Here is a 22,883-nt window from a genome sequence, read left to right on the forward strand (position 1 = left end):
TAACTGATCTAAAGGAAATTCGTAAAAATATAACTAGTAAAGATGTGAGTAGTAAGCAAGACCGTTAACAATCTAATCAAGGTATTTCATGAAAGATGACAGACTGAATCAAGAAGAATTCCTTGGTTAAAATGGGTTGCTCTCTGAGTGACACTGTGGGAGAACTAGGTTAATCAATGGGATCAAAAAAAAAAAAAAAAGATGTCAGCATCTTTTCCAACTAAGACATTTTATAACCTACATCCATATAACCAATTTGTCTTTCACCATCACCCCCTCTGTTTCACTCCAATATAAATCCTACATCAGTCTAGCCCAGGGGTAGGCAACTTTGGCTCTTTTATGACTCGTGGACTTCAACTCCCAGAATTCCTGAGCCAGCCATGCTGAGGGGAAAGGGAGAGGTTTCCAAGCTGAGCCATGCTGGCTCAGGAATTCTGGGAGTTGAAGTCCATGAGCCATAAAAGAGCCAAGGTTGCCTACCCCTGGTCTAGCCACTATGTATCTCAGGAGCTGAAATGAGATGCAGCTGACATAAGCGTATGCTTTTTTAGAAAATGAGTTTGCACAAAACCAGACTCCTGATTCTCTGGCTAGCAGTGCCAGATTATCTCTACAAGATACTTTTGGGAGGCTTGCCAGACCAAATCACTCACCGTTCAGCAATATGCAGCTGTTTGGCCTCCAACGCTAATCGACTTAATGTTTTCCACATGGCCTCTGTCTCAGCAGACATCTCCAATGTTTCTAAGAAAGCTACAGCTCTAAAAGCAGAAAGCAAAGGGGCTGAGTACCAGTCTCCCATGGCAACGGGGCACTGGGCAATTAAGAATGGGGAATCAGATTTTCTTCAAACTCTCTGTAGACTCCATCAAGGCTTCACATGCAAGGACAGATTCCTCCCCTCAAGGGTAAGGATGGACCAACTTTGCTTGCTCGTGGATCCCCACCAAAGCTTTTCTAGAGGTGTTGCTTGTTGGCTGGTTCCAAATTCTCACCTGGCTGGAAATTTAAACCTCTCTGGAATCCATTTCAGCCTCTCACCTGTGGTAGTCGCCATCATCAATGGCTGTGCCAAACTCAATGAGCCCCTCATCCAGAGTGTAGGACACGGTATTTACACCCTCAGTCACAATCACCTCTGTCTTCCCATTGCTCCTTTCCAAGTCCACAATATCACCCTGCAGGAGCCAATTTTTAAAAACTTAGTTCTTTTCCCACACTATACAATCTGTCTTCCCTTCACTAGCTGAGAGATTATGACAGCCTCACAAACTCCAGCTAATCTTTACCAACTAAGCACTTAAATCAGATGCGGGTCTGGTACCAGCAGCAGGAGAGCAAATATTACCTTCATAGGGAACATGGTCACTCGTTCTGGCGTATCAATATTATACCATACACAGAGACTGTTCCGATTCTGGGCTACCACCACGTCACTCCCTGGAACCCACTGCACATAGGAGCAGTAGCTAAGGATGGTGGTCTTTACAGCATTGTCAATATCATAAAGATGCAGCTGGGAATTATAACAGGTGAGGTGGGTGGGAGAAAAGAAACACAGCATCAACAGAGGCATGTTTTTCATGTTATCCTTTTTCCTTTTTTTCAAGGTCTTTACACAACGTAATTCCCTCCCCCTCTATATCCTCCTGTTACCTTCATCTTTTTATCCCGGAAAAGCAATTTATGACCAGTTTCATTCAGCTCCAGCCAGTCAATCTTGCTGTCATGGCTGATAGTGCCAATATTATAGCTGGCCACAAGGTCCACTGAAGTCATAAAAAAAAAAAGGTACAAGGCTCAGAATTAAAGCTGAGATCAACCTCAAGCAGTCAAAGCTTGGGTAGAAAAGAAGAAAGAACTCCACCCACCTGCTGCAATGGTCTTAATGTCAACCAAATAGGCTAGCCGTTTGTTCTCCTCAGCTCCTCGTTGCCTCCTCTCATTGAGTCGGACACTGAAAGTACAAAAATGAGAACAGGTGGGTGCATGTTGCGGGGGTGCTTTTACTTTTCAAGTTCCAACAGCAGAAAAAGGTCTCATTATTCACCTGATGAGATGGGGGTTCATAAACTCAGTGCGCACAGAACCCAGAATCTCATTGCTCCCATATTCCACTAGAGTCAACTCTCCCGCATTGAAGATCATGCAGACCTAGAGTAAGATGGGAAGCAGGACAATTTGAATGGCAAGGAAAAGGGAAATAGGGCCTTCAAAAGTCGTGGCTTCTTATACCTCTTCTCCCTTCCCCCCCCAATGTTATAGAAATGGCAACCAGAAGAGTAGAAACTCTTGCAGAAAGAAAGTTAAGAAAGAGGAATACTGGTTAAGATCTGAACGAGCTAGCATGCCCACTTACATTTTCATTGTCAAAGAAAAACTTCTCATTCCCACCAGATCCTTGCCAGGCCACCTGAGAAGAATGGACAATATGCATGAAATCAGACAATCTTACCATGTTCACCCAATCCAGGGGTAGGCAACCTTGGCTCTTTTATGACTCGTGGACTTCAACTCTCAGAATTCCTGAGCCAGCTGTGTCATAAAAGAGCCAAGGTTGTCTACCCCTGATCCAATTCAGACTTGCCTGATATGATTTGACAAGATTGCTCTCTTACATAACATGCTTCCACTAGCATTTCTCAGCATGCATGCTGCTCACATCATTTACAACTTTCTATAAAGTGATTAAGTTCTGTCAGCCAACCCACAGTCTGCAACTCTCACCACATAAATAACCAGGCGAAGCCTGTTCAAGCAGTGTCAGGACTGGCTTTATATTCTAACTTCTGGTAATTTAAGCTGCCATGACTGAAAAGAGAGAAGATTAAGCTGACTTTTATAAACCATTATCTGTCTCTGGGAAATCATAGGGAAATGGTGAAGCTCCAAGCACTGAGGATTGACATTTGGAAAAAAAAAGAGAACAGGAAGGGGGGAAAAAACAGCTTCACATCCATTTCTCCAGCAAAAATGGATGGACGTCTTCCTGGCCAAAAAAGCTGCAGAAGAGCAAAACCAAGCCAAAGTGATAAACAGCAGAGATCTCAGGGGATTGAAAGCCTGAGGATTGAGGCTTTGATCTGAGAGGCACTGAGAGGAAGCTTTGATCTCCTGCCATTAATCATGGCTGGAGATACAGAAACAGGCTTGGCTAGAAGACATGTGAATGAGAGGTGTCTTCAGAGTGTGGTCAAAAAAGTGAAAATAGCAGCCACAACAGTAGGATCAAGGCCTTGTATTTTGGGTTTTTTTATGCGTGAGGCCTAAATAATAATAACAACAATAATAATAAAGTTGGAAGGGACCTTGGAGGTCATCTAGTTCAACCCCCTGCTCAGGCAGGAAACCCTATACCATTTCAGGCAAATGACTGTCCAGTCTCTTCTTAAAAACTTCCAGTGTTGGAGCATTCACCGCTTCTGGACGCAGGTTGTTCCACTGCTTAATTGTTCTAACTGTCAGGAAGTTTCTCCTTAGTTTTAGGTTGCTTCTCTCCTTGATTAGTTTCCACCCGTTGCTTCTTGTCCTGCCTTCAGGCTCTTTGGAAAATAGCTTGACGCCCTCTTCTTTGAGGCAGCCCCTGAGATATTGGAACACTGCTTTCATGTCCCCCCTCGTCCTTCTCTTCGTTAAACTAGACATACCCAATTCCAGCAGCCGTTCCTTATATGATTTAGCCTCCAGTCCCCTCTATGGCTTGAACAAATCAGTGTATCTAACTGAATGCAACGGGCAGGAACTAATTCAGGAACAGATCTTATGCAGACCAACCTCCCAACATCTATCAGCCCACCATCTTACATGTGAAACATGTTACCTCGCTAAGTTTGGTGGAACTCAGGTCACCCAGAAGCAGTGTATCTGAGGTGTGGGCAACAAGGTAGCGTTCCTTTCCCAGGATTTTCACCTCATCAATTTCATAGCCATAGTGGGATTTCAAAACTACTCGCATACCAGTGGACAAATTCTTCACAATGACCTGGCATATAGATAAAAAATATATCATAGCAAAGTAGCATTCTCTTCCCTCCAACCTATATACAAATTATATACATGCATAAGGGTGATCTGTAGGTAGAGAGTAAGTGTGGAATAAAAAGATGATAGCTCTTTATAGACAAACTGGTTCTAAGAAAGTCAAGTTGGTTTCCCAGAGAATAAGATTGCCTAGCATTATTAGCTAAATTGTTGCAATCATTAAATTCTCTCATTTTGTATTTACTATTACATGTAACTTTCGGAAGCATATCCAGATCAATAGCACAACCTCACACCATGCTAATATTTCTGCCTCTGCCTTCCAATAATACATTCTCAGGTTTTATTTCCACAAATCATTAGTTTGCCTTTAAATATGTACTTTAAAGACTACATATTTTCCTAATCAGAGATAGGAGTCAGAATATATTAAGTGATATGGCAGCAGCACAAGGCAGATGAAATCAAAGACTTTCAGAGTTTGAGGCAGAGGGCGGGGAGAATCTGGACGTACTGAATAAGAGTGGAAATGGATGTGTCCCATTTTTAGCAGCACTATATATATCATATTCTTGTATGTTCATGTATACAAATATAAGTATATAACATAAATGTGTTATACTGTACTGGTGGCACCGTAGTGAGAATGCAGTACTTTGCCGATAGCCTGGAGTTCGATCCTGAAGGGCTCAAGGTTGACTTAGCCTTCCATTCTTCCGAGGTTGGTAAAATGAGGACCCAGATTGTTGGAGGCAATAGGCTGACTCTGTAAACTGCCCAGAGAGTGCTGTAAAGCACTCTGGGCCAGTATATAAGTCTAACTGCTATTGCTATAACTGGGCATAAAACACGTACACGTATAACATTCACATATAGTTTGTTATACCACTGTATGCATTAATTCTCTAAGACAATAACATCTATTTTGTGACTTGTCATTGCTAACAAACTATCACTGTCCATACCATTTCCAAAACAATTCTGATTTATCTAGTTCCCACTCTGCTGATATTTGAAGCCAGCTGCTCAAGAGCAAAGGTCTTCAAACTTCACCTTCATACCTGGCTCGGCCCCACATACGTCATTTCAAATTTGTTCTTGTAAATGCTCCTGCGAAGACAGCAGTCAAACTGTTCCACTCCACCACACAGGGTACCCTGTGCAAACAAGAGTTTCCTTCAGATATCCTTTGTGTACCAGCCCTCCAAGCCAGCATATGGGATGGGAACACGTGGCCACCCAGGAATTATATCCACGGACATGATATGGAGAGGGAAACACACCGCACAGAGTCGTGAACCATCTCGTTTCCAGGCCAAGGCTGTGATGGTATATAGATGAGAAATTTCCTTGGGCTTGGCTTCCTCCCATGCACTGCGACGGGGACTCCAGTTCAGCACTCTCAGCCTGGGAGATCAAAGACGGAATGAGTAGCCAGGAGTGGTTTGCCCTACATCAAACTCTTCCCTTGTTCCATCCTCGAGCATCACACCTGTCAAAACTGCCAATTACTACTGATTGGCCCCCTGGACTGGCGGCTGCAACAGTGAACTCCTTCTCTGAAGCATCTCGACTGTAGTCAAAGGTTTGGATCACATGTCCTTCTTTCCCATAGGCCACAATCTTTTTGTCACAGCCGCAAGCCACAATGCTGTTGGATGCCCATGCCAAGGCATAAGGAGGACAGGGGTGCATCACCAATTTGCCCTGTTCAAAATCCAGAAGCAAAAATGAGAGGTGAAAGAAGCAGGTGACAACAGACAGCACATCGCACAGTGCTCTCAACAAAGGTTGTACAAATACTTATCCCAAACCAACATAAAAATAATATTCTGCTGAGAAGAGCTATGAAGTTTTCTTCTATCCATTGACTGGGTACACAATGGCATTTTAGAAACCCTTTTCTGGACATTTATATTGAAAAGCTATTCTAATCAGACTTATTCCTCTTAAGACAACTCCCCATCTCGTTAACCAGGTTACCCTAGAAAGGCAGTCTTGTTGTCTCTGTTATCTTCTAGTTATGCTTATTAATTTGCACAGGAAATGCAATATTTTTTTGCTATGGGGAGCTTCAACAGCCTAATTTAGCCCGGACTCTCCAAGTGCAGATTTGTTCTAAAATGAACACAGCCAGTATAACAAACTAGATAGATGTAATAAGGAATTTAATATATGAGAACCTTTCCATTTTTTTAAGGAGAACTTCCTGCTCATAACATAAAATATCAGGGGAAAAAGTCCTTTCTTCCTTTCCTGTCTCATACAAATATCCTTTTCTGCATTTAGTAGTGCACACAAATTGCTACTGTGTTCCACCCAGTACAGCAAGGAAAAGGCCTTGTTACGAAGTAGAGGAGATGGGGTGGGATGGGGTGGGGGTATGCTATGATCTTTTTTATTACTTTCTTCCTCACATGCCAGTGGAAGCAGAGTAGGGAGAGTGCATCTTGAAAGAAAGACAGAAAATCAAGAAAAGAGATGAGGTTGGTAGAAGGAATGAAGACTGTGCGAACTGTACTCCATCGCCTTTAAAGTATATGTAAGTGTAGACTAATATACAAAATCTTTCACAAAATAAAAAAATGTGCAGTATGTGTGTGTGTGTGTGTGCAACCTTCATGTCTCCAATTAAGAGATACTCCATTTACCTCATTCCTAAACTATCTCTCTACTTTAGTGGAAATTCTTGTTAGGGACTATCCATCTTTTCTAGAAATATGAAATAAGGCTAAAAAAGCTGCTGCATAACTGCTTTCCATGTTACACTCACCTCTTTACAGCAGACTTATCAAACACAAGGCCCGAGGGCCGGATGCAGCCTGCGAAGTGGTTTCATGTGGCCCATGAAACCATCCTGGAATCAGTGAGGGAACGGCCCCCTCTGCCTTGGCCCTGGCCCAGACCAGCTGGGAGCCAATGTACAATTTTGTGGTGGCCATCTATGCTGAAACGCATTCAGTCTTAGCTCCATAACCCCCCCCCCGCATGGCCTGAGAGGAACAGTGAGACTCCTTCAGTGGACCATGCCTTGGCACTTGCCCTGGTCCCACCCCCTTCTGCCAGAGACTCTCAGATCTGTCCCTCTCCTGCCCAGGCACCCACAGGCACCCTTGACATGAACGGTGTAGATCTGGCCATGCCCACCCAGTAGGCCACACCCACTCCATTCACACCCACCCAGTAGGCCGCACCCACCCGGCCCCCTGAGGGCAACCGCAATGCTGATGCGACCCTCAATGAAACGGAGTTTGACACCCCTGCTTTACAGGCTTAGTTTGGTTAGAGAAGGAGGAGAAACTTCTTCCTACCTGTGATTCCCCAGAGCCTTCATCATCAAAGAAATAACGCACAATGGTTCCATCTGCATGTCCAGAGAGGATACCCTTCCCCGAGACACTGCAGAGGAGATATACAAGGAATGATCAGTATGGCATTGCGGGGGATCATTTCTTTAAACCACTCATTTATTGTGGAGAAAAGATTCATTGTAATTGTAATCCTCTTTACAATGATGTAGGCTAGAACAGTGCAGCCATCAGCCTCAGGATAAGTATCATGTAGCTAGTCTATTCCTCAGCTGCAGTCTAAAAACAGGTACTCACCATAAAACAAGTACTCTATGCTCCTGGCCAGAGCTGGCCAGGAGAAAGAAATCAGAGCTAGCAGCTTCTAGGCAGTGAATTAAGGCACCTCTCCCATTCCCTCACTTACTTGGAGGCCAATGACACCACATAAGAATCTGTTCCGTAAATGGTAGAGGATTTGTTGGTCTTGGTGTTAGCTAAACGAATCTTTAGAAAAGAAAAATCAAATCAGCCCAGCAATCAGGGAGCAAGAAGAGAATGAGCCGAGGTGGCGCAGCAGTTAGAGTGCAGTACTGCAGGCCACTTTAGCTGACTGTTCAGCAGGTCAGCGGTTCAAATCTCACCGGCTCAAGGTTGATTCAGCCTTCCATCCTTCCGGGGTAGGTAAAATGAGGACCCAGATTGTTGGGGGCAATGTAAATATATATATACATTGCTTACTGGTGTACACCGCTTAGAGAGTGCTTGCACTTAAAGCGGTATATAAGTCTCATAAATAAATAAATAAATAAATAAATAAATAAATGAGAACAGACACCCTTCGATATCTTTACTGCTTAGGAGAATTGGGGACATCCAATGACACCTAAGAATCAATCTTCAGCAGCATCTAGATGTGGATGTATTTTTTCCCAATTCCTGAACTGTACTTCTCAAAAAAGAGCTCTATGACTCAGCTTCTCTCACCTTGCCTTCAACAAGCCCAAACACAATGGTATTCTCCTCTGGCCATAGCAAACATGTCACAGCGCTCTAATAAAGAACAAAGTAAACAGGATAATCAAGAGGAGCAAAAGAAAACAACTATTCTGCATGCAGACAAAGAAATCTATCAACTGAATGGCCTGTTTGTGAAATTGGAGTTGCAGTGCTGACTCCTCCCATGGCTGAACTTCCTCTTAGCAACTATGAAAAATGATATTACTACTAGGCAGAGGTACTCTGATCATCTTCCCTTCCTGTCTATTCCATTCACAAATCTTGGTCAGTGTAACTAATCCAATATCCTGCTTTTTCCCTCACTCTCTCCCAACTTCAGTTCAGGCACCTTTCTCTTATTAACCAAAAAGAAAAGTAGACCCAGACAGTATGAAAGGGTGTATAAGGTCTCTCATTACAAGAACACTTACTGTCTGAATGAACTTGTTGCAGATCACTTTTTTGTCACCCCTGGACAGGAATAAACACAGACAACATTACTGTCAAGAACCAAAATATTATAAAGCTCTCCTAGGAGATCCAGCTGGATGAAATAATATAGGAATAGTTTCAGTAAAGCAGGGGACAGGCACCCAGAGTGTGCCTATAGTTTCCTGAAGTTAATGTGACATTCCTTGCAATTTAGAACTCAAGGAAGGAAGAAATGAATCATCTTCATCCATATCCACAGTAACACCAGATGCACAATTGAAGGGCAATAATATAACACAACCTGTTGCTATTTAAAAGAATGAATCTCCGTTTTCATCCTATCCTACCCAAAGCACTTACCATTCTTCCCCAATTTTGTATACAAAGATTATGTTGTCTGACTGCCCGACAGCAATCTTAGTAGAATCTGGGGAAAATGCCATTCCTTTTACCACATAGCTCTTCCTGCCATACTGGAAAGAGAAGAAAGATAAAGGCTGTAACATTTATTCAACCTCATAATCCCAAAAATTGTATAGATATCTTCATGTCTGAAAAAGACACTCACATCAATGCAACCCACCAGGAAAACTATTCAAAGAAAAGGTGATTTCATTCAAGAAGCAGTAAGTGTTTTGCAAACAAAGCAGACAAAGAAACACAGATTTGCAAAACAGAAATACAAACAGTAAGAGACGAAAGAATTTTCTGGGGTATTTTAAAAATAGTATCAATAATATACGTAAGAGACAAGACCAACAAAAAAAACAGCTATGAGATTATACAATTTACTACAGGCTGAGAATATATTTAGAACATGTCAACTATGTATCAGTATATTAATGCCAATGTGTCACTAATAATGTGTGGCTTTATGCCATATATTATGGACATATATGAAAGCTGGAATATGTGAAATCCATCAAATTAGGTCAAAAAGGTCAAAAAGTTTATTCAAAACAAAAGTTATGGGGTTATGTAATTTCCACCAAAAAAAGGCTGTTTTCTAGAACCAAGCAAGACAACAACACTCTGTAGAAAATTACCAGGTCTGTGACAAATGCCAAAATGGAACTGGCCCTAACTGACTGTCAAATCTCATTAAAAAATATATAAAATGTGGAGAAACTGTAGTGCAGGCATGTCAAACTGCCGGCCTGCGGGCCGGATGCATCACACCAAAACCACGCCCACCCCATTGCCAGGAATGACATGCTTGCTGTAGTGTTTTGGAATCATCATCCAGAAAGGGGTATCATATGTGGACATCTTACTTCAATTCTTCTGGAACTGAGATTTTGACATGCATATATAAATGTGTAAATGAGTGGTGTTTTCAGTAAAAACAACAACGGTAAAAGTTGGAAATCTGCATTTGTTTGAGTTATGGCTGGGTCTCTGACAAAAAAGAACAAATAGCATTTCTGTCCTCCAGGGTGACCTTAGTTGTGATTTAGTGTGGTTTCTGCTTCATTGCAACACTGTGGAACTGATTTTTAATTATTTCCTGAAATGATTTTTTTCTTGCTTTACTGTCCTTTAAACCCTTGGAAGATAATTGAGCTTCTGTACAAGCTCACAATACATAAATTATGCTGGGAGATCTAATTATGCTATTTGCTGCCAGTCACAAAATTTGTTTCTTCTCTTCATATTTGCATTCATCTTATCTAACAAGTATTTTGTATAACAATAATCTCATGGCAGCATCACATGAATATCTTGTAAAATATTACTCTGGCAATTCCAAAGTAAATTCATTTTTGAAAACTTCCAAAAATATGCTCAGGAGAAATCTTCATAGAATAGGCATTTTTCCTCTCTTAATGCATAGCTCTACAAGAATAAAGTACTAAATACTTAACACTAATTCATCCAGAAGGGCAGCTCATAACGAGAGGGAATGAACATACCAACTGAGCAACCTATTACTCCCTTTCTCAAACGTTAACTTTGAACAAACTCTGAAATATGATTTCATACAGCTCGACCACTCAAAAAGCAATTTACCTTAGCATCTGCAGGCTTGGTGGAAAACTTGTCCCTACGCTCACCCTGTTCATCATATAAGAGAACCACTCGATCCACTGTGCAAACGGCAAATTTGGCATTATTTGGGGCCCAGGCCATGCAGGTAACCTTGGCTGCCCCATCCTGGAAGGAAGAAACGCAAGAAAGGTTATAAGTAGGGATATGCAGGCGGACTTCCACCAAATCAGATGAGAACTTCTTCAGGCCAGCCCGATTTCTTCCCACGGGAAGTGGAGATACACTACGCTACAGGCCATGGGCAAGGGACTGGAGGTGCGGTATTTCTCCCCATGTCTCGATCTTCTCCTTCCCAAACTGGTTTTTCTTCGGCTCAAGTAACCTGAGGAGTCAGTAGAGTCCGAACGTGTCGCAGCTGCATCGCCACCTCCGATCGCAGGTTGCCGCGTCTCCTCTGTTACCCGAGTAACGTCCCCTCCTGATGATGTCACGGGCTCCGCGTGAAACGTATAGGGGAGCCATGCGGACCATAGAGATACGTTAAATAGACGCTTACTTGTGGGAGCAACCTTCAAATCTCCACTGAGGGAAAAAACCTGATCATAGAAATCATTGGCAACTTAGTTTGCAGAACTCCATCTCACCTTTTTGGACTTCGTGGAAAACGTATAACTGCCATATACTGAGCTGGATATATTCAGTATAACCAACTGTACAGGTACAGACTAGTGATACTTGGCTTAATGTCAGTAACTGTCAAAGGGATCTTGGAGTCCAAGTGGACAATCATTTAAATACAAGCTAATTGTGCGGCAGCAAACAAAAAAAACCAATGCAATCTGTTGTGTCTTGAGCCTGCAAAGGCAGGCTCGGGACTGTGTCCCGGGCAGTTGCAAGCTGCCCGGGACCAGACTGGCTGGCGCCAGCACTCGCAAACATGCGTGAAGTGCAAAGCGCGCCAAATGTTGCTGTTTGGCCCGGGGATTGTCTTTAAGAGGAGGAGAGAGGCTTGTGTGCCTCGGCTTGTAACAGAGCAGCTGAACATCAATAAAGAGGCGCCTGAGAACTACCAGATGACTCCTGAAGTTATTGCTTTTTGCTGAGGACTCAACACAATCCTCGGCTGCATTAATAAAATGGTAAAATCAAGATCACGTGATGTATTAGTATTACTTTACAAAGCCTTAGTAAGACCACACGTGGAATACTGCATCCAGTTTTGATCACTATATAAAAAAGATGTTGAGACCGGAAAAAGTGCAGAGAAGAGCAACAAAGATGATTTAGGGGTAGAGAATAAAACATGAAAATCAGTTACAGGATTTGGGTATGTCTAGTCTAATGAAAACGACGAGGAGAGATATAGCAGTGTTCCAATATTTGAGGGGCTGACACAAAGAAGAGGGGGGTCAACCTATTTTCCAAAACACCAGAAGACAAAACAGGAACCAATGGATGGAAACTAATCAAGGAGAGAATTTCCTAACGGTGAGAACAATCAACCAGTGAAATGGGTTGCCTTCAGAAGTTGTGGGTACCCCAATACTGGAGGCTTTAAAGAAGAGACTAGACAGCCATTTGTCTGAAATGGTACAGGGTCTCCTGCTCAAGCAGGGGTTGAACTAGATGACCTCTAAGATCCCTTCCAACACTATTCTGTTACTCTGTAGTCTTTCTTACCCAATTTTGTCACCCTTAAATTACAGGTTCCCCAGCGTTCAAGCAGCCCTTTTCACCTCCACTCAGAATAACGAGCAGGTGTCCTCCAAATAATTCTTAGCAGTTTGCCACTGACCAAACAAGCTAGGGGTTGAGTCATGTTGGAGATGCCCACCACTGTACCCTCCAAAATCTACAAAGCAGATTTTTTTTCTATCACTAAGGGAGAGTTTTCCTAAGGGAGAGTTTTCCCAGAAAGTGAAATCCTAGTTTTCATGACTCTAAATAAAAACAGATAAATATGAACACTGCTATGTGGTTATAATAGTCTGTTGACTGTTTTTGAGATGTTTTTAATGTATGATATTTTTATTCTTTCCATGGCTTGCATTGATTGTGGGATCCTTGAAGTTCTCTAAGCTTCTTTTCTGGCAGATATTTCATTACCTAATTAGGTAACATCATCAGTGCTAGCATCCCACAGTTCAACCCCTAGCTGCAAATATTCTCTTCTATTTTGTTGGTTGTGCTATAGTGGTCAGGCACTTTTTGGTAAAGTTCTGTGGGTATCCATTTTGTTGAAAGATGTTGCATAAGCAATCTGTTTACTTTTTCTGATGTTCTTGGCTGCTGCACTGTGTTTGTCCTTGTCTGAATAATGTTCTTTCACAGCTCTTCTGGTCAGAGGTTGGGTTGTTACTTTGGTCAAGGAGCACTTCGCTAATGTGGGTCGGACTTCTGTTTTTAATTTGCTGCCATTTCCTCTGCTCACAAGGCTATCTAGGAAGGTTAATGTTTGTTGTTTTCTTCTTCCCGTGTGAATTTTATTTCTTTGAGGATGTTGTTTCATGTATCTTCTCTAGTTCTTAGCCCATTTTTTATACAATCTTTTACTTCTTCCATTTCAAATTTCAATACAAATTTATACATTTTACCTGTTACACGTTCATCATTTGTAAATCGTTCAACTTTAAATTTTGTCTTCTGTTCAATTCCAAATATCTTATTATCCATATGTGCATATGGACATTGGCTATGTATCATTGATAACTAAATCTTCTGCACAAATTGCTCTTTTGGGTTCATCTTATATTCTCCATGTCTCTGTTCTCTTGATAAGTTAACAATTTTTCTTTACCAACCATTTATTCCTCATAAAATGCTTCTTGTGCTGAGAACCCATAAAAATATTTGGCACAATCTGGATTTATATCTGTTCCATATTCTTAATATGGCACTTTTAATATAATGATTCTTAAAGTCTATATTAACCTTAACTTTATCACATCACAGAAAACAATGCCATCAGAACTTCAGATTGTTCCCTTCTAATTCTAAAATTCTAAAAAGTATAATTTTCAGATCACAAGAAACCTTAACCCCAACCATCTGTTTTACTTAGGTCAGATCCCACTTGAAATACAGAATCCAGTTCTATATTCAGAGAAATTGAAATGGGTTCATACAGGGGAAACAAGTATGGCCAAGAGATGGGGAACTATTGAATGGGGGAAAATTGAACGCAGTTTAGGTTTGGGAAAAGATGACTGAGAAGAAATATGGTAACACTTTTCAAATACTTGAAAGGACATCATATAAAAGAAGGTCAGAGACAGGATTTGTTTTCTCTGATTCTGGAGCACAAGACAGAGAAAAGTGGATTTAAGTTACAGGGAGACAAATTCTGATTAAATGTTGGAAAAAACAACCTAATAGTAAGAGTAGCTTGACAGTGGAACCAATTATTTGGAGTTGATGGACTCCTCTTCATTGGATTTGTTCACATGGATTCAAGATGCTCCTAGGCCCTCTAGGATGCTTTAATGAGGATTCCTGCCCTAAGCAAGGTGTTGGAATTGATGGCCTAAATCCACCTGCTGGCTGGGAAATTCTGAAAGTTGAAGTTGCATCTACATGGAGGGAAGTGTGTATTTGGGTGCCCCAGGGCTTTGTTCTGGGTCCAATGCTCTTTGTTTGGATGAGGGGGTAGATGGCGAACTATCAAATTTGCAGACAACACCAAGCTGGCAGGAATAGCTAACACTCCAGAAAATAGGCTTAAGTATCAGAAGGATCTTGACAGACTTGAACATAGGATGCTATCTAACAAAATGAAATTTAATGGTGAAAAAAGTAAGGTTCTACATTTAGGCAAGACAAACCAAATGCATCGGTACAGTATAGGTCAGGGATAGGCAACCTTGGCTCTTTTATGACTCGTGGACTTCAACTCCCAGAATTCCTGAGCCAGCCATGCTGCAGTTGCCAAAAAATCCAACACAGTGTTAGGCTGTATTAACAGAGGAATAGAATCAAGATAATGTGAAGTATCAATACCACTTTACAATGCCTTGGTAAGGCCACACTTGGAATACTGCATCCAGTTTTGGTTACCACAATGTAAAAACAGGTGTTGAGACTCTAGAAAGAGTACAGAGAAGAGCAACGAAGATGATTAGGGGACTGGAGGCTAAAACATAAGAAACGGTTGCTGGAATTGGGTATGTCTAGTCTAATGAAGAGAAGGACGAGGGGGGACATGATAGCAGTGTTCCAATATCTCAGGGGCTGCCACAAAGAAGAGGAAATCAAGCTATTCTCCAAAGCACCTGAAGGCAAGACAAGAAGCAATGGATGGAAACTAACCAAAAAGAGAAGCAACCTAGAACTAAGGTTGTGAATGCTCCAACACTGTTTTTAAGAAGAGACTGGACAGCCATTTGTCTGAAATGGTATATGGTTTCCTGCCTGAGCAGGGGGTTGGACTAGATGATCTCCAAGGTCCCTTTCAACATTATTATTTATTATTATTATCATCATTATTATCATTATCATCATTATTAAATTATTAATTATTATTCCACACATTTTGAAGTTGACCTGCTTTAGAAATAGGGCCCAAATGACATGTTCCAATTCTGTGACAACAAACCTGTTTATGACATTTGCATTATTAGTTTGGAAAGTTATGTTTTTAATAGGAACAACATTTACGATTTTTTTAAAAAATATATTTTATTGGTTTTTTAATTTTAACAAAAAGTACTTAAGACACACCGTGGTGTTTGGGTAAACAAACATTTCAAGGTTAAAAAAACATACATAAACAGCTCAATACATTCACTATCATGTCTCTATTTCTCACAAATAACATAATAGATTTAATATATTCCATTTCTAGCTTAAATTTCTGTTACTACTCCACCTGTTTTAAAGCTTTATCAATTTAAAATTACCATAATCAAATATTGTTTTACATCAAAAAATTATCACTTCAAGTATCTCTACCAAGTATATTCTTATCATCATTTTATCAATCTCATTCATTTCTTCTTCCAGTGATAGCTAACTAAGTTAAAAAAAAAAACAATGTTAAACCTTAATTCCTTTCAGTTCATTACACAAGCTTTAGATTCCATCCAGTTAGTTATCATACCTTATCAGATCATATTATTATAGACAAAAATCACCTAATCAATTTAAACACTTCAAAATTACATTCTCATAACTGAACATTTTTTTTCAATTCCAAAACATATATATATATATTGGAAATATATATGTGGAAGTGTCTTGGAGACGTTTCGACGAAGTCCCATTTGTCATCTTCAGGCTAGTGTTTTCAGCTTTGTGCTTCGAGGAGCACCAAGGTGAAAACACCAGCCTGAAGATGACGAATGGGGCTTAGTCCAAACGTCGCCAAGACACTTCCAATTTTACGCGGGAGAAAACCCGAATAACCAAAAACCTACATACATACATACGTATGTATGTATGTATATGTATATAATTATATATTTTATATCCTTAATACAATCCATAGAGCCAAGGTTCTTTTATCCAAACAGATTTCCATACAACAACAAAAAAGGATCTAACTAATTTAAACACATATGTATATAGTTATTTACGATCTTGATGTTACATTCTTTGAATTTTGTGGGACAAGACTGTGCGTGAAGTACAACAAAAATCTATTCCAGTTGGTCGCCGTTATCGAATTACAGCACTAAAATTGCTATTTGCTCCCAAGATTCGCATATGCAATTCTTACTTCCAATCTCCTTAGAGAAAAAAAAAAGTGCAACTACAACTTCCTCAGGTGCTTTTTAATAGACTACTACTGTATCTGCCTCGTTGTAGAAAAAGCCTTGTCTCGATCGTTGCGCATGCGTGCTGGCTCTACCCGAAGGCAAGGTGCATCGACGTAGAGAAGTCCCACCCACCGCCGGTAGAGCGTCCAAGACCCAGCCCGAGGCTCCTCTCTTTCTAGTGATGGAAGCGCTCCGGGCTGCGGGACGAGCGGTGCTCCGGAGTCCCAGCCTCGCCCGCCACCGCTTGGGCGTTGCCCGCCTCCGTCGCCACAGACAAGGTTAGTCCGAGAAAGCGCCTTACTGGGCGTTGCAGGTGTAGCGCCGTGGTTGCTAGGAGACAGGAGGACGCGCAACGAAGCTTACTCCTCCTTTCCCCACGGCCGCTCTTCCTTGGTTTCCTTCTCGTGGGATACTCGGGGACTCTTAGCCGCGCGCTTGTAGAGCCTGCCCCGGCGACGCGAATGTCCACGGGACTGGAAGGGCGGGGAACATTGCTAGGATCTCGAGGGACGGAGCGGGGTGTGTGTGTGTGTGCTGCTTTTTCTGGAGCGCGAAATTAATTAGTGGCGCTCCATCCTCCCCAGCTGAGCTGCAGCCCCAAGGGAAAGAGATTGTAGGGAGGAGATGTTTGTCTGAAATGGTATAGGTTCTCCTGCTTGAGCAGGGGGCTGGACTAGAAGGCCTCCAAGATCCCTTCCAGAATTCTGTTCTGTTCTATCCTTCCCTATCCCTATTTACCGACAGTAGGTCCCCCTGGGCCAACTGAATGGAAAAACCAAGGCAGCCTCCTTCCCAACACAGTGGGGCTAACACTGCTGGGGATTCAAATCCTACTCAGTATCTGTTTCCCCGGGCTGGATAGCTGCTTGTGGGCTACCCAGTGTTGCACCAGGTTTGTACAACATCCTCAGTCAGGTTAGTGAAGGACTTAACTGATGCATAGTTTGGTTAGCTTTGATTTTGGATCTCTTTCCCTCCTTATTTACAATAATTTTCATTTTTAAAGAAAACAGTTTGGTACTAATACAGTGGTTCTCAACCTTTCTAATGCCGTGACCCCATAATACAGTTCCCCATGTTGTGGTGACCCCCAACCACTTATACATCACCGGGTGCCAGGGGCATGGCCAAAGAAAAGGGGAAAAAAATGGTGGACAGCCTTGTTTGGCGACCCCCATGAAATGGTCGTTCAACCCCAAATGGGGTCCCGACCCACAGGTTGAGAACCACTGTACTAATATAACCTTTATTATCTTGTCATGTTTGTGACTTTAAAATCCAAAAGGCACTATTATTTGTTGCTAGTTAAACTAAACAGTGGAATAAATGGCATCCTTCAAAATTTCATCAGGGCTGACTTTGGTGCCTATCTTGCACCAAGGAAAAGATTTTTAGAGTTGAACCAAGCTCCGTGGAGTGACAGAGGAGGGAAATAAGAGCAAAGGCAGGAAGATTTTTTTAGATGCTTTCCACTTTTTAAAACTGATGATAGATCTTCCATCTGTGGATGGTAGTTATACTTGATTAATCTTCTTCATCTGCTCTATATCCTCATAGTGAGAGGGACAGTAGAAAATGGCATGCAAGTAGTGGAAACATAGAAACACAGCCCCTAAAATGCTTTTGATTTGGTCCAGCTATTAATTATTTCCAATCAGAGATGTTCACAAGGTGGATATGTACAGATGTCAAAAGCAGCATGTGTTTATGTGCTGTGAATTTCATCCGTTTTGTCTGTGCATAATGATGGAAGCTAGACTTTGCAACTTGAGACTACTTTTGTTATTTTGAGGAAAATGGTGGGTTCTGTAGCCTTCAATTCCAACTTGACATAATTTGTGGAAGAAATATGTAATTGTTTTTCTGGTTACAGCCCCACCTACATATGAGGAAGATTGAAGGGCCCAAAAGTTTTCAAAAACCAAAAAGTCTCTAAAGAAAGCCTCTGTATTTTATATGTAGAGTTGTGATAAAATACCTGCTGTTTCTGAGAGATTGACATAGCGTTCCTCTATTACAGGGGTCTTCAAATTTGGCCCAAAGTTCCTCAGCCAGGCACACTGGCTGAGGAATTCTGGGAGTTGAAGTCCACAAGTCATAAAAGGGCCAAGTTTGAGGACCCCTGCTCTACTAAATTATTTTTGCCTTGCTTTGCAGAACTCCCAGAATCCTGGGCTGACATGCGTGAACCCCTCTTGGAGGGCATGAGTTTTTCCCTGAAGTACCTAGGCATGACATTGGTGGAGAAACCCAAAGGGGAGGATATGGCAGCAGGTGCCATCCATCGAATCATTGCCATGGTAAAAGATGTGTTTCTTTCCTTAGTGTGGTGTTCTTGTAATACAGCCTGGCAGAATTACAAAGACTTTGATGTCTCAGGACTTCATAAACAAGCATTGCTCAGAGGTGGGATGATTAAAGCTTGACTCTTCAAACTGTGGAGGAGAAAATGGGTGGCAGTTCCCATTCTTTTTATTAGCTTTGTAGATTGCTGTTTTGATTTTTTTAAATTCTTTATAAGTTTAGAGGTAAAATATTAGCTATTTTAGCTAAATAGATCAGTATTCACATATAGTGTATGAATAGAATTTGAAGGGTAGTGGTGAATATAGGAAGGCCTTGACCATAATTTAATTTACTCTTGTTTTAATGCAGATATATTTCTGTCTATAAGCTGCCCAGAATTACCCTATGGTAAGATGGGCAGCCAATACATTTTATAAGCAAACAAACAAACAAACAAATAAATAAGTGAGCCTGTAATTAAGTTGTAATAATGATAAAGTGGGTCAATGCATGATTATGCCCAATTTTATGTTTTTGTGGTAATTAAGTGAACGTGGTGCTTGTAAAGTGAACAAAATAGTCATTACGTGAACTCATTGTTCACTATGGAGCACTTTCTGTTGGAAACATAAATTGTGGTTATGTAGCTGCAGAATGCGGCAAATGACCATAAATGCAGGCTGTTTGCTGAACACCCAAAATGTGGTCATGTGACTGTGGTAGTAGACATTGGAACTTCGAATCTGGATCGTAAGTCCTTTTTTTGGAGTCCATTGTAACTTCAAACGGTCGCTAAGGATCAGCTGTAAGTCAAAGACTACCTGTAAATGTAATCCAAATCTGGACATGGGCTTTGTGGGTGCATTACTTCGTAACAGTTTGCTGGATTTGAATACTGACTGAATTTGACCCAAAAGAGACAGATTTACATTCACCTCCACAATTGTTTCTTGATCCATTTTTTTCTTATCCTCAGGCTCGGGTGGGGCCTAAGAAGTTCCAGAAGATGATTCTGACTGTGTCACCCAGGGGTCTCTCTCTGCAAGATGCTGAGACCAAGGAAACAATTGAAACCATCTCCATTTACAGGTATGGGTTCATGCAAGAAAACTAAATTCTTGGTAGAACACTACCGATAAACAGATGACTAAATGGCTCATTTGTTCTAATTGTTCCTGTATGATATATCAAGAATCATCATTGACTAATGGCTAATGTGCATGCAGAGGCTACATGAATCTCTATATGTGCATGGCATGTTGTACAGTATAAAAAACTAAATTGGGGCTAATTTGGAACCTCTCCTGAGCCTGCCTAGAAAAAATGCATTTCTATGCAGAGGAGCTTACTGGTTAAATCCAACCACCTTTGGACTTGCCACTTTCTTATTGCTAATTTAGGAAATATGCTTTTCATACCTGCATACTCGGAAATTCTTTCCCTCTCCATTTTTTCATGGGCTTTCTGCATTTCAACTTCTGTTGCTCATTTCTGCTAGGAATCCTTTGCTGTTGCAAGAAGTGACCTACTTTTTTTTTATGCTGAGGGCTGTATTTGATGTTGAAATGGTATAATAGGAGATGCGCTGTGAGAAGTGGGTCAAGCCAGGGCTGAAAAACAGGCAAGACTCTATCAAAAGATTTTTTTAAAAATCTAAGGAGCCCTCTTCTATGGCATTAACCTCTACCACAACTAAACGTAACAGATTCACAGTGTTACTATTTAAAAGTATTTTCTAAAAAAGTCACAAATACCTCCTCCAGATGTTTGCTCCCAAGACCTCAGTAGCAATTCAAAAAAGTTCTTGCAACAAACCATTGGGCCTCATGTCAGCTGTGGAAACTTACTCTTGCTCTTGTCTAACTGGCAAATTATCCCTACCCCAACAATTCATGTGGTTCTTTCGTCCTATTCTGATTGTGTCTTCATTAGCAAACATGTCTTATTCTGAGCCCTTTCCTGATTTTGGCGTTGACTGCCTCTACCCTTTGTGCAGGCTGGTAAGAAACAAGCCCAGCCTTCTTCTTCTTCTTCTTCTTCTTTTTTGCAGGATTTCCTATTGTACCACAGACAAGCTGCAGAACAAAGTCTTTGCCTATGTGGCCCAGAACCCTCAAAGCGGTGCACTTGAATGCCATGCTTTTCTATCACCTAAGAAGAAGATTGTGAGTCCCTGTGACTTCAGTAGGGAGGGAGGAGGACTTGTTCTTAGGCTCTTCTGAATCCTACGGTTTGCCTTGAGGAGACAGCCCTGGCTGCCTGTGCCTTAGGAGGGGTGAATTTTCATGTTGGTTTCCGCTTGACCTGCTCCCCCTGTGTATTTTCTCTAGTCACGTTTTCTTTCCTCATCATCTCACCTTGTAGGCCCAGGCTGTGACTCTCACTGTGGCACAGGCCTTCCAAGTGGCCTTGGATCTCTGGCAAGCTACACAGGCAGGTATGATTGATAAGTACACATTCCTGTAGTTGTTATTGAGAGGCAATTATGATTGTCTCCTCCCCCCACATTTTGACTGAACTCCTTGCCTTTCTCCAATGCAGAGGGAAGTGAGGTGCAGGAGGAAGGATTAATTCCCTGAATCAGATCTGGCTAACCTGTGAAGCTTAGAGGGCTAGCCAAAGGATGGACAGTGATGAGAGGAGGGGGACTCTTCACATCCTCAAAGGAAGTTTCAGTATTATTATGAAGCTGGAAAGGAAAATCAGTTGCAGGGTATCTTTTCTCTTCAGGCTCCAAGGAGGAAGAAAAGCACCTTCCAAGGCCAATATGCCCCATAGAAACCACTTGTCAGCCAGTCAGGACACCTCTGGGCAGCCCCCCATTCAAAACAGACTTTGAGGTATTGTATTGTTCATGTCCTTAGCTCCTTTCCCCCTTATTGTGCATGCAACGTATTGGCTATGATGGCCAAGAAAGGTTCCCAGTTTTGGAAACAGGTCAGCGCATCAGAGGAAAGGAGCCATAGCCATGCTTACCTTGGGAGAATTGATGAGTCCGCGTTTCATAATAGTCTCTTTCTCTAGGATGAAGATGACGAGGAAGGAGATCTTAATGAAGCCTTCTCTGGGTAGGCATTTGAAGCCCATGTCAGGGTCAGTCTGGGTGGCCAGAGCCCAGGAGGTCTCATGGCTGGGAAATGCGTGACTGGAATCCCCTGTGACTGCAGGACTAAGTAACCCTGGCAGGTGTGTGGGTGGATAGGAGTAGGTTAGCCCTAACATGTCTTTGTTTTCCACTTCAAAGCTGCATGGAGGAGGGGGGCTGCCCCACCACAGGTAATAATCTCTCTGTCTAACTTTGCTGTCAACACGTTCCCAGGTTTACCTTTATAGAAATTGCTAATGTTTATGTTTTGCCATGTCCATGAGGTCCATTATTGGCCTTTCTTGACTTTAGTGATAGAGCTCTAATCATTTTTTTCCTAAAGTTTGTTCTTCCTTGTATTACTCACTTGTATTCCTAAACTGGAAGAGGGCACCATTCCCCTCAGTAGTTTTATTGCTAACTCTGTATTTCAGATGCAGGGAGCCTTACCTTTGGGAGCTCCCCAGTCACACAGTTCCACTCAGTGGCAGCCTGGGGATGCAGTCCTCCCAGCAACTGTCTGCCTCCAGGGACACTGTTCTAAATCACCTGTTGCTGCCATCACTATTCATCTCCAGCACCATTTTGTTACCTGCAATGCATAAAGAACAGGCTGATTTCCTTCTCTCCAGCCACAGACTCCCTTGCCTTGAATAAGTTTGTATTGTTCAGAACTTAAAGTCAATACCTATTAAAAGCATCAAGAGTTCTCCAGGGACTTCATTGGTTCTACTCAAAAAGCTATATTCTGCAAGGATGCCAGAACTCCTATGCTTGGTAAAGGCAATAGATACACTTTTTATACTAAGGCATTGCCCTGAATGAAGAGGTAGGTGCTATGTAGCAAAAGCAATCAGATTTGTAATTCATTTCTTGCCCTGTTGAATTGGGGTCGGGAGCCTTGTGGATGTAGAAAAGTTCTGGCTTCTGTTTTACTTGAGAGGGTGATCCCTTGCCCCCAATTACTCATCACTGCCAAATCACAGCTTTGTAGCAAAAGATTTAATTTTTAATGTCATTTTTAAAGGTAAATAAATATTTCTACAGTTGTATTTGGGCATTTTTTCT

The 22,883-nt window shown here is 41.7% G+C and overlaps 2 protein-coding genes across 5 annotated transcripts in view; one reads left to right on the top strand and one right to left on the bottom strand.

Moving 5' to 3' along the window:
- IFT172 (intraflagellar transport 172) overlaps nt 1–11,112 on the bottom strand; it is a 30,055-nt gene extending 18,943 nt beyond the window's left edge. Inside the window, exons 1-18 of the mRNA XM_039346139.1 lie at nt 11,074–11,112; nt 10,713–10,856; nt 9,063–9,175; nt 8,702–8,741; nt 8,259–8,324; nt 7,699–7,778; nt 7,296–7,383; nt 5,477–5,691; nt 5,268–5,391; nt 5,046–5,141; nt 3,824–3,985; nt 2,363–2,416; nt 2,054–2,157; nt 1,875–1,960; nt 1,660–1,772; nt 1,352–1,519; nt 1,045–1,181; nt 657–764 (exon numbers count right to left, since the gene is read on the bottom strand). Coding sequence (XP_039202073.1) covers nt 657–764; nt 1,045–1,181; nt 1,352–1,519; nt 1,660–1,772; nt 1,875–1,960; nt 2,054–2,157; nt 2,363–2,416; nt 3,824–3,985; nt 5,046–5,141; nt 5,268–5,391; nt 5,477–5,691; nt 7,296–7,383; nt 7,699–7,778; nt 8,259–8,324; nt 8,702–8,741; nt 9,063–9,175; nt 10,713–10,856; nt 11,074–11,112 — 1,937 coding nt within the window. The remainder of the gene's footprint in view (nt 1–656; nt 765–1,044; nt 1,182–1,351; nt 1,520–1,659; nt 1,773–1,874; nt 1,961–2,053; nt 2,158–2,362; nt 2,417–3,823; nt 3,986–5,045; nt 5,142–5,267; nt 5,392–5,476; nt 5,692–7,295; nt 7,384–7,698; nt 7,779–8,258; nt 8,325–8,701; nt 8,742–9,062; nt 9,176–10,712; nt 10,857–11,073) is intronic.
- Nucleotides 11,113–16,053: 4,941 nt separating this feature from the next.
- On the top strand, nt 16,054–22,867 carry LOC120309181 (low density lipoprotein receptor adapter protein 1-like). Of its 4 annotated transcripts, XM_039346141.1 has the most exons (9): nt 16,054–16,722; nt 18,602–18,744; nt 19,707–19,819; nt 20,781–20,895; nt 21,095–21,167; nt 21,461–21,570; nt 21,755–21,798; nt 21,975–22,006; nt 22,250–22,867. In XM_039346141.1, the coding sequence occupies exons 1-9, from the start codon at nt 16,626–16,628 to the stop codon at nt 22,357–22,359; spliced, it is 837 nt and encodes a 278-aa protein (XP_039202075.1). In that variant the 5' UTR covers nt 16,054–16,625; the 3' UTR covers nt 22,360–22,867. The 4 variants fall into 4 exon arrangements, with proteins under 4 accessions (XP_039202075.1, XP_039202074.1, XP_039202076.1 ...); XM_039346140.1 differs by lacking the exon at nt 21,975–22,006; XM_039346142.1 differs by lacking the exons at nt 16,054–16,722; nt 21,975–22,006 and adding an exon at nt 16,746–17,359.
- Nucleotides 22,868–22,883: the final 16 nt, after the last annotated feature.

Source organism: Crotalus tigris, unplaced genomic scaffold, assembly GCF_016545835.1.
Source record: "Crotalus tigris isolate CLP2741 ecotype Arizona unplaced genomic scaffold, ASM1654583v1 scf7180000017987.690289119674:8195010, whole genome shotgun sequence".
Lineage (NCBI taxonomy): Eukaryota > Metazoa > Chordata > Lepidosauria > Squamata > Viperidae > Crotalus > Crotalus tigris.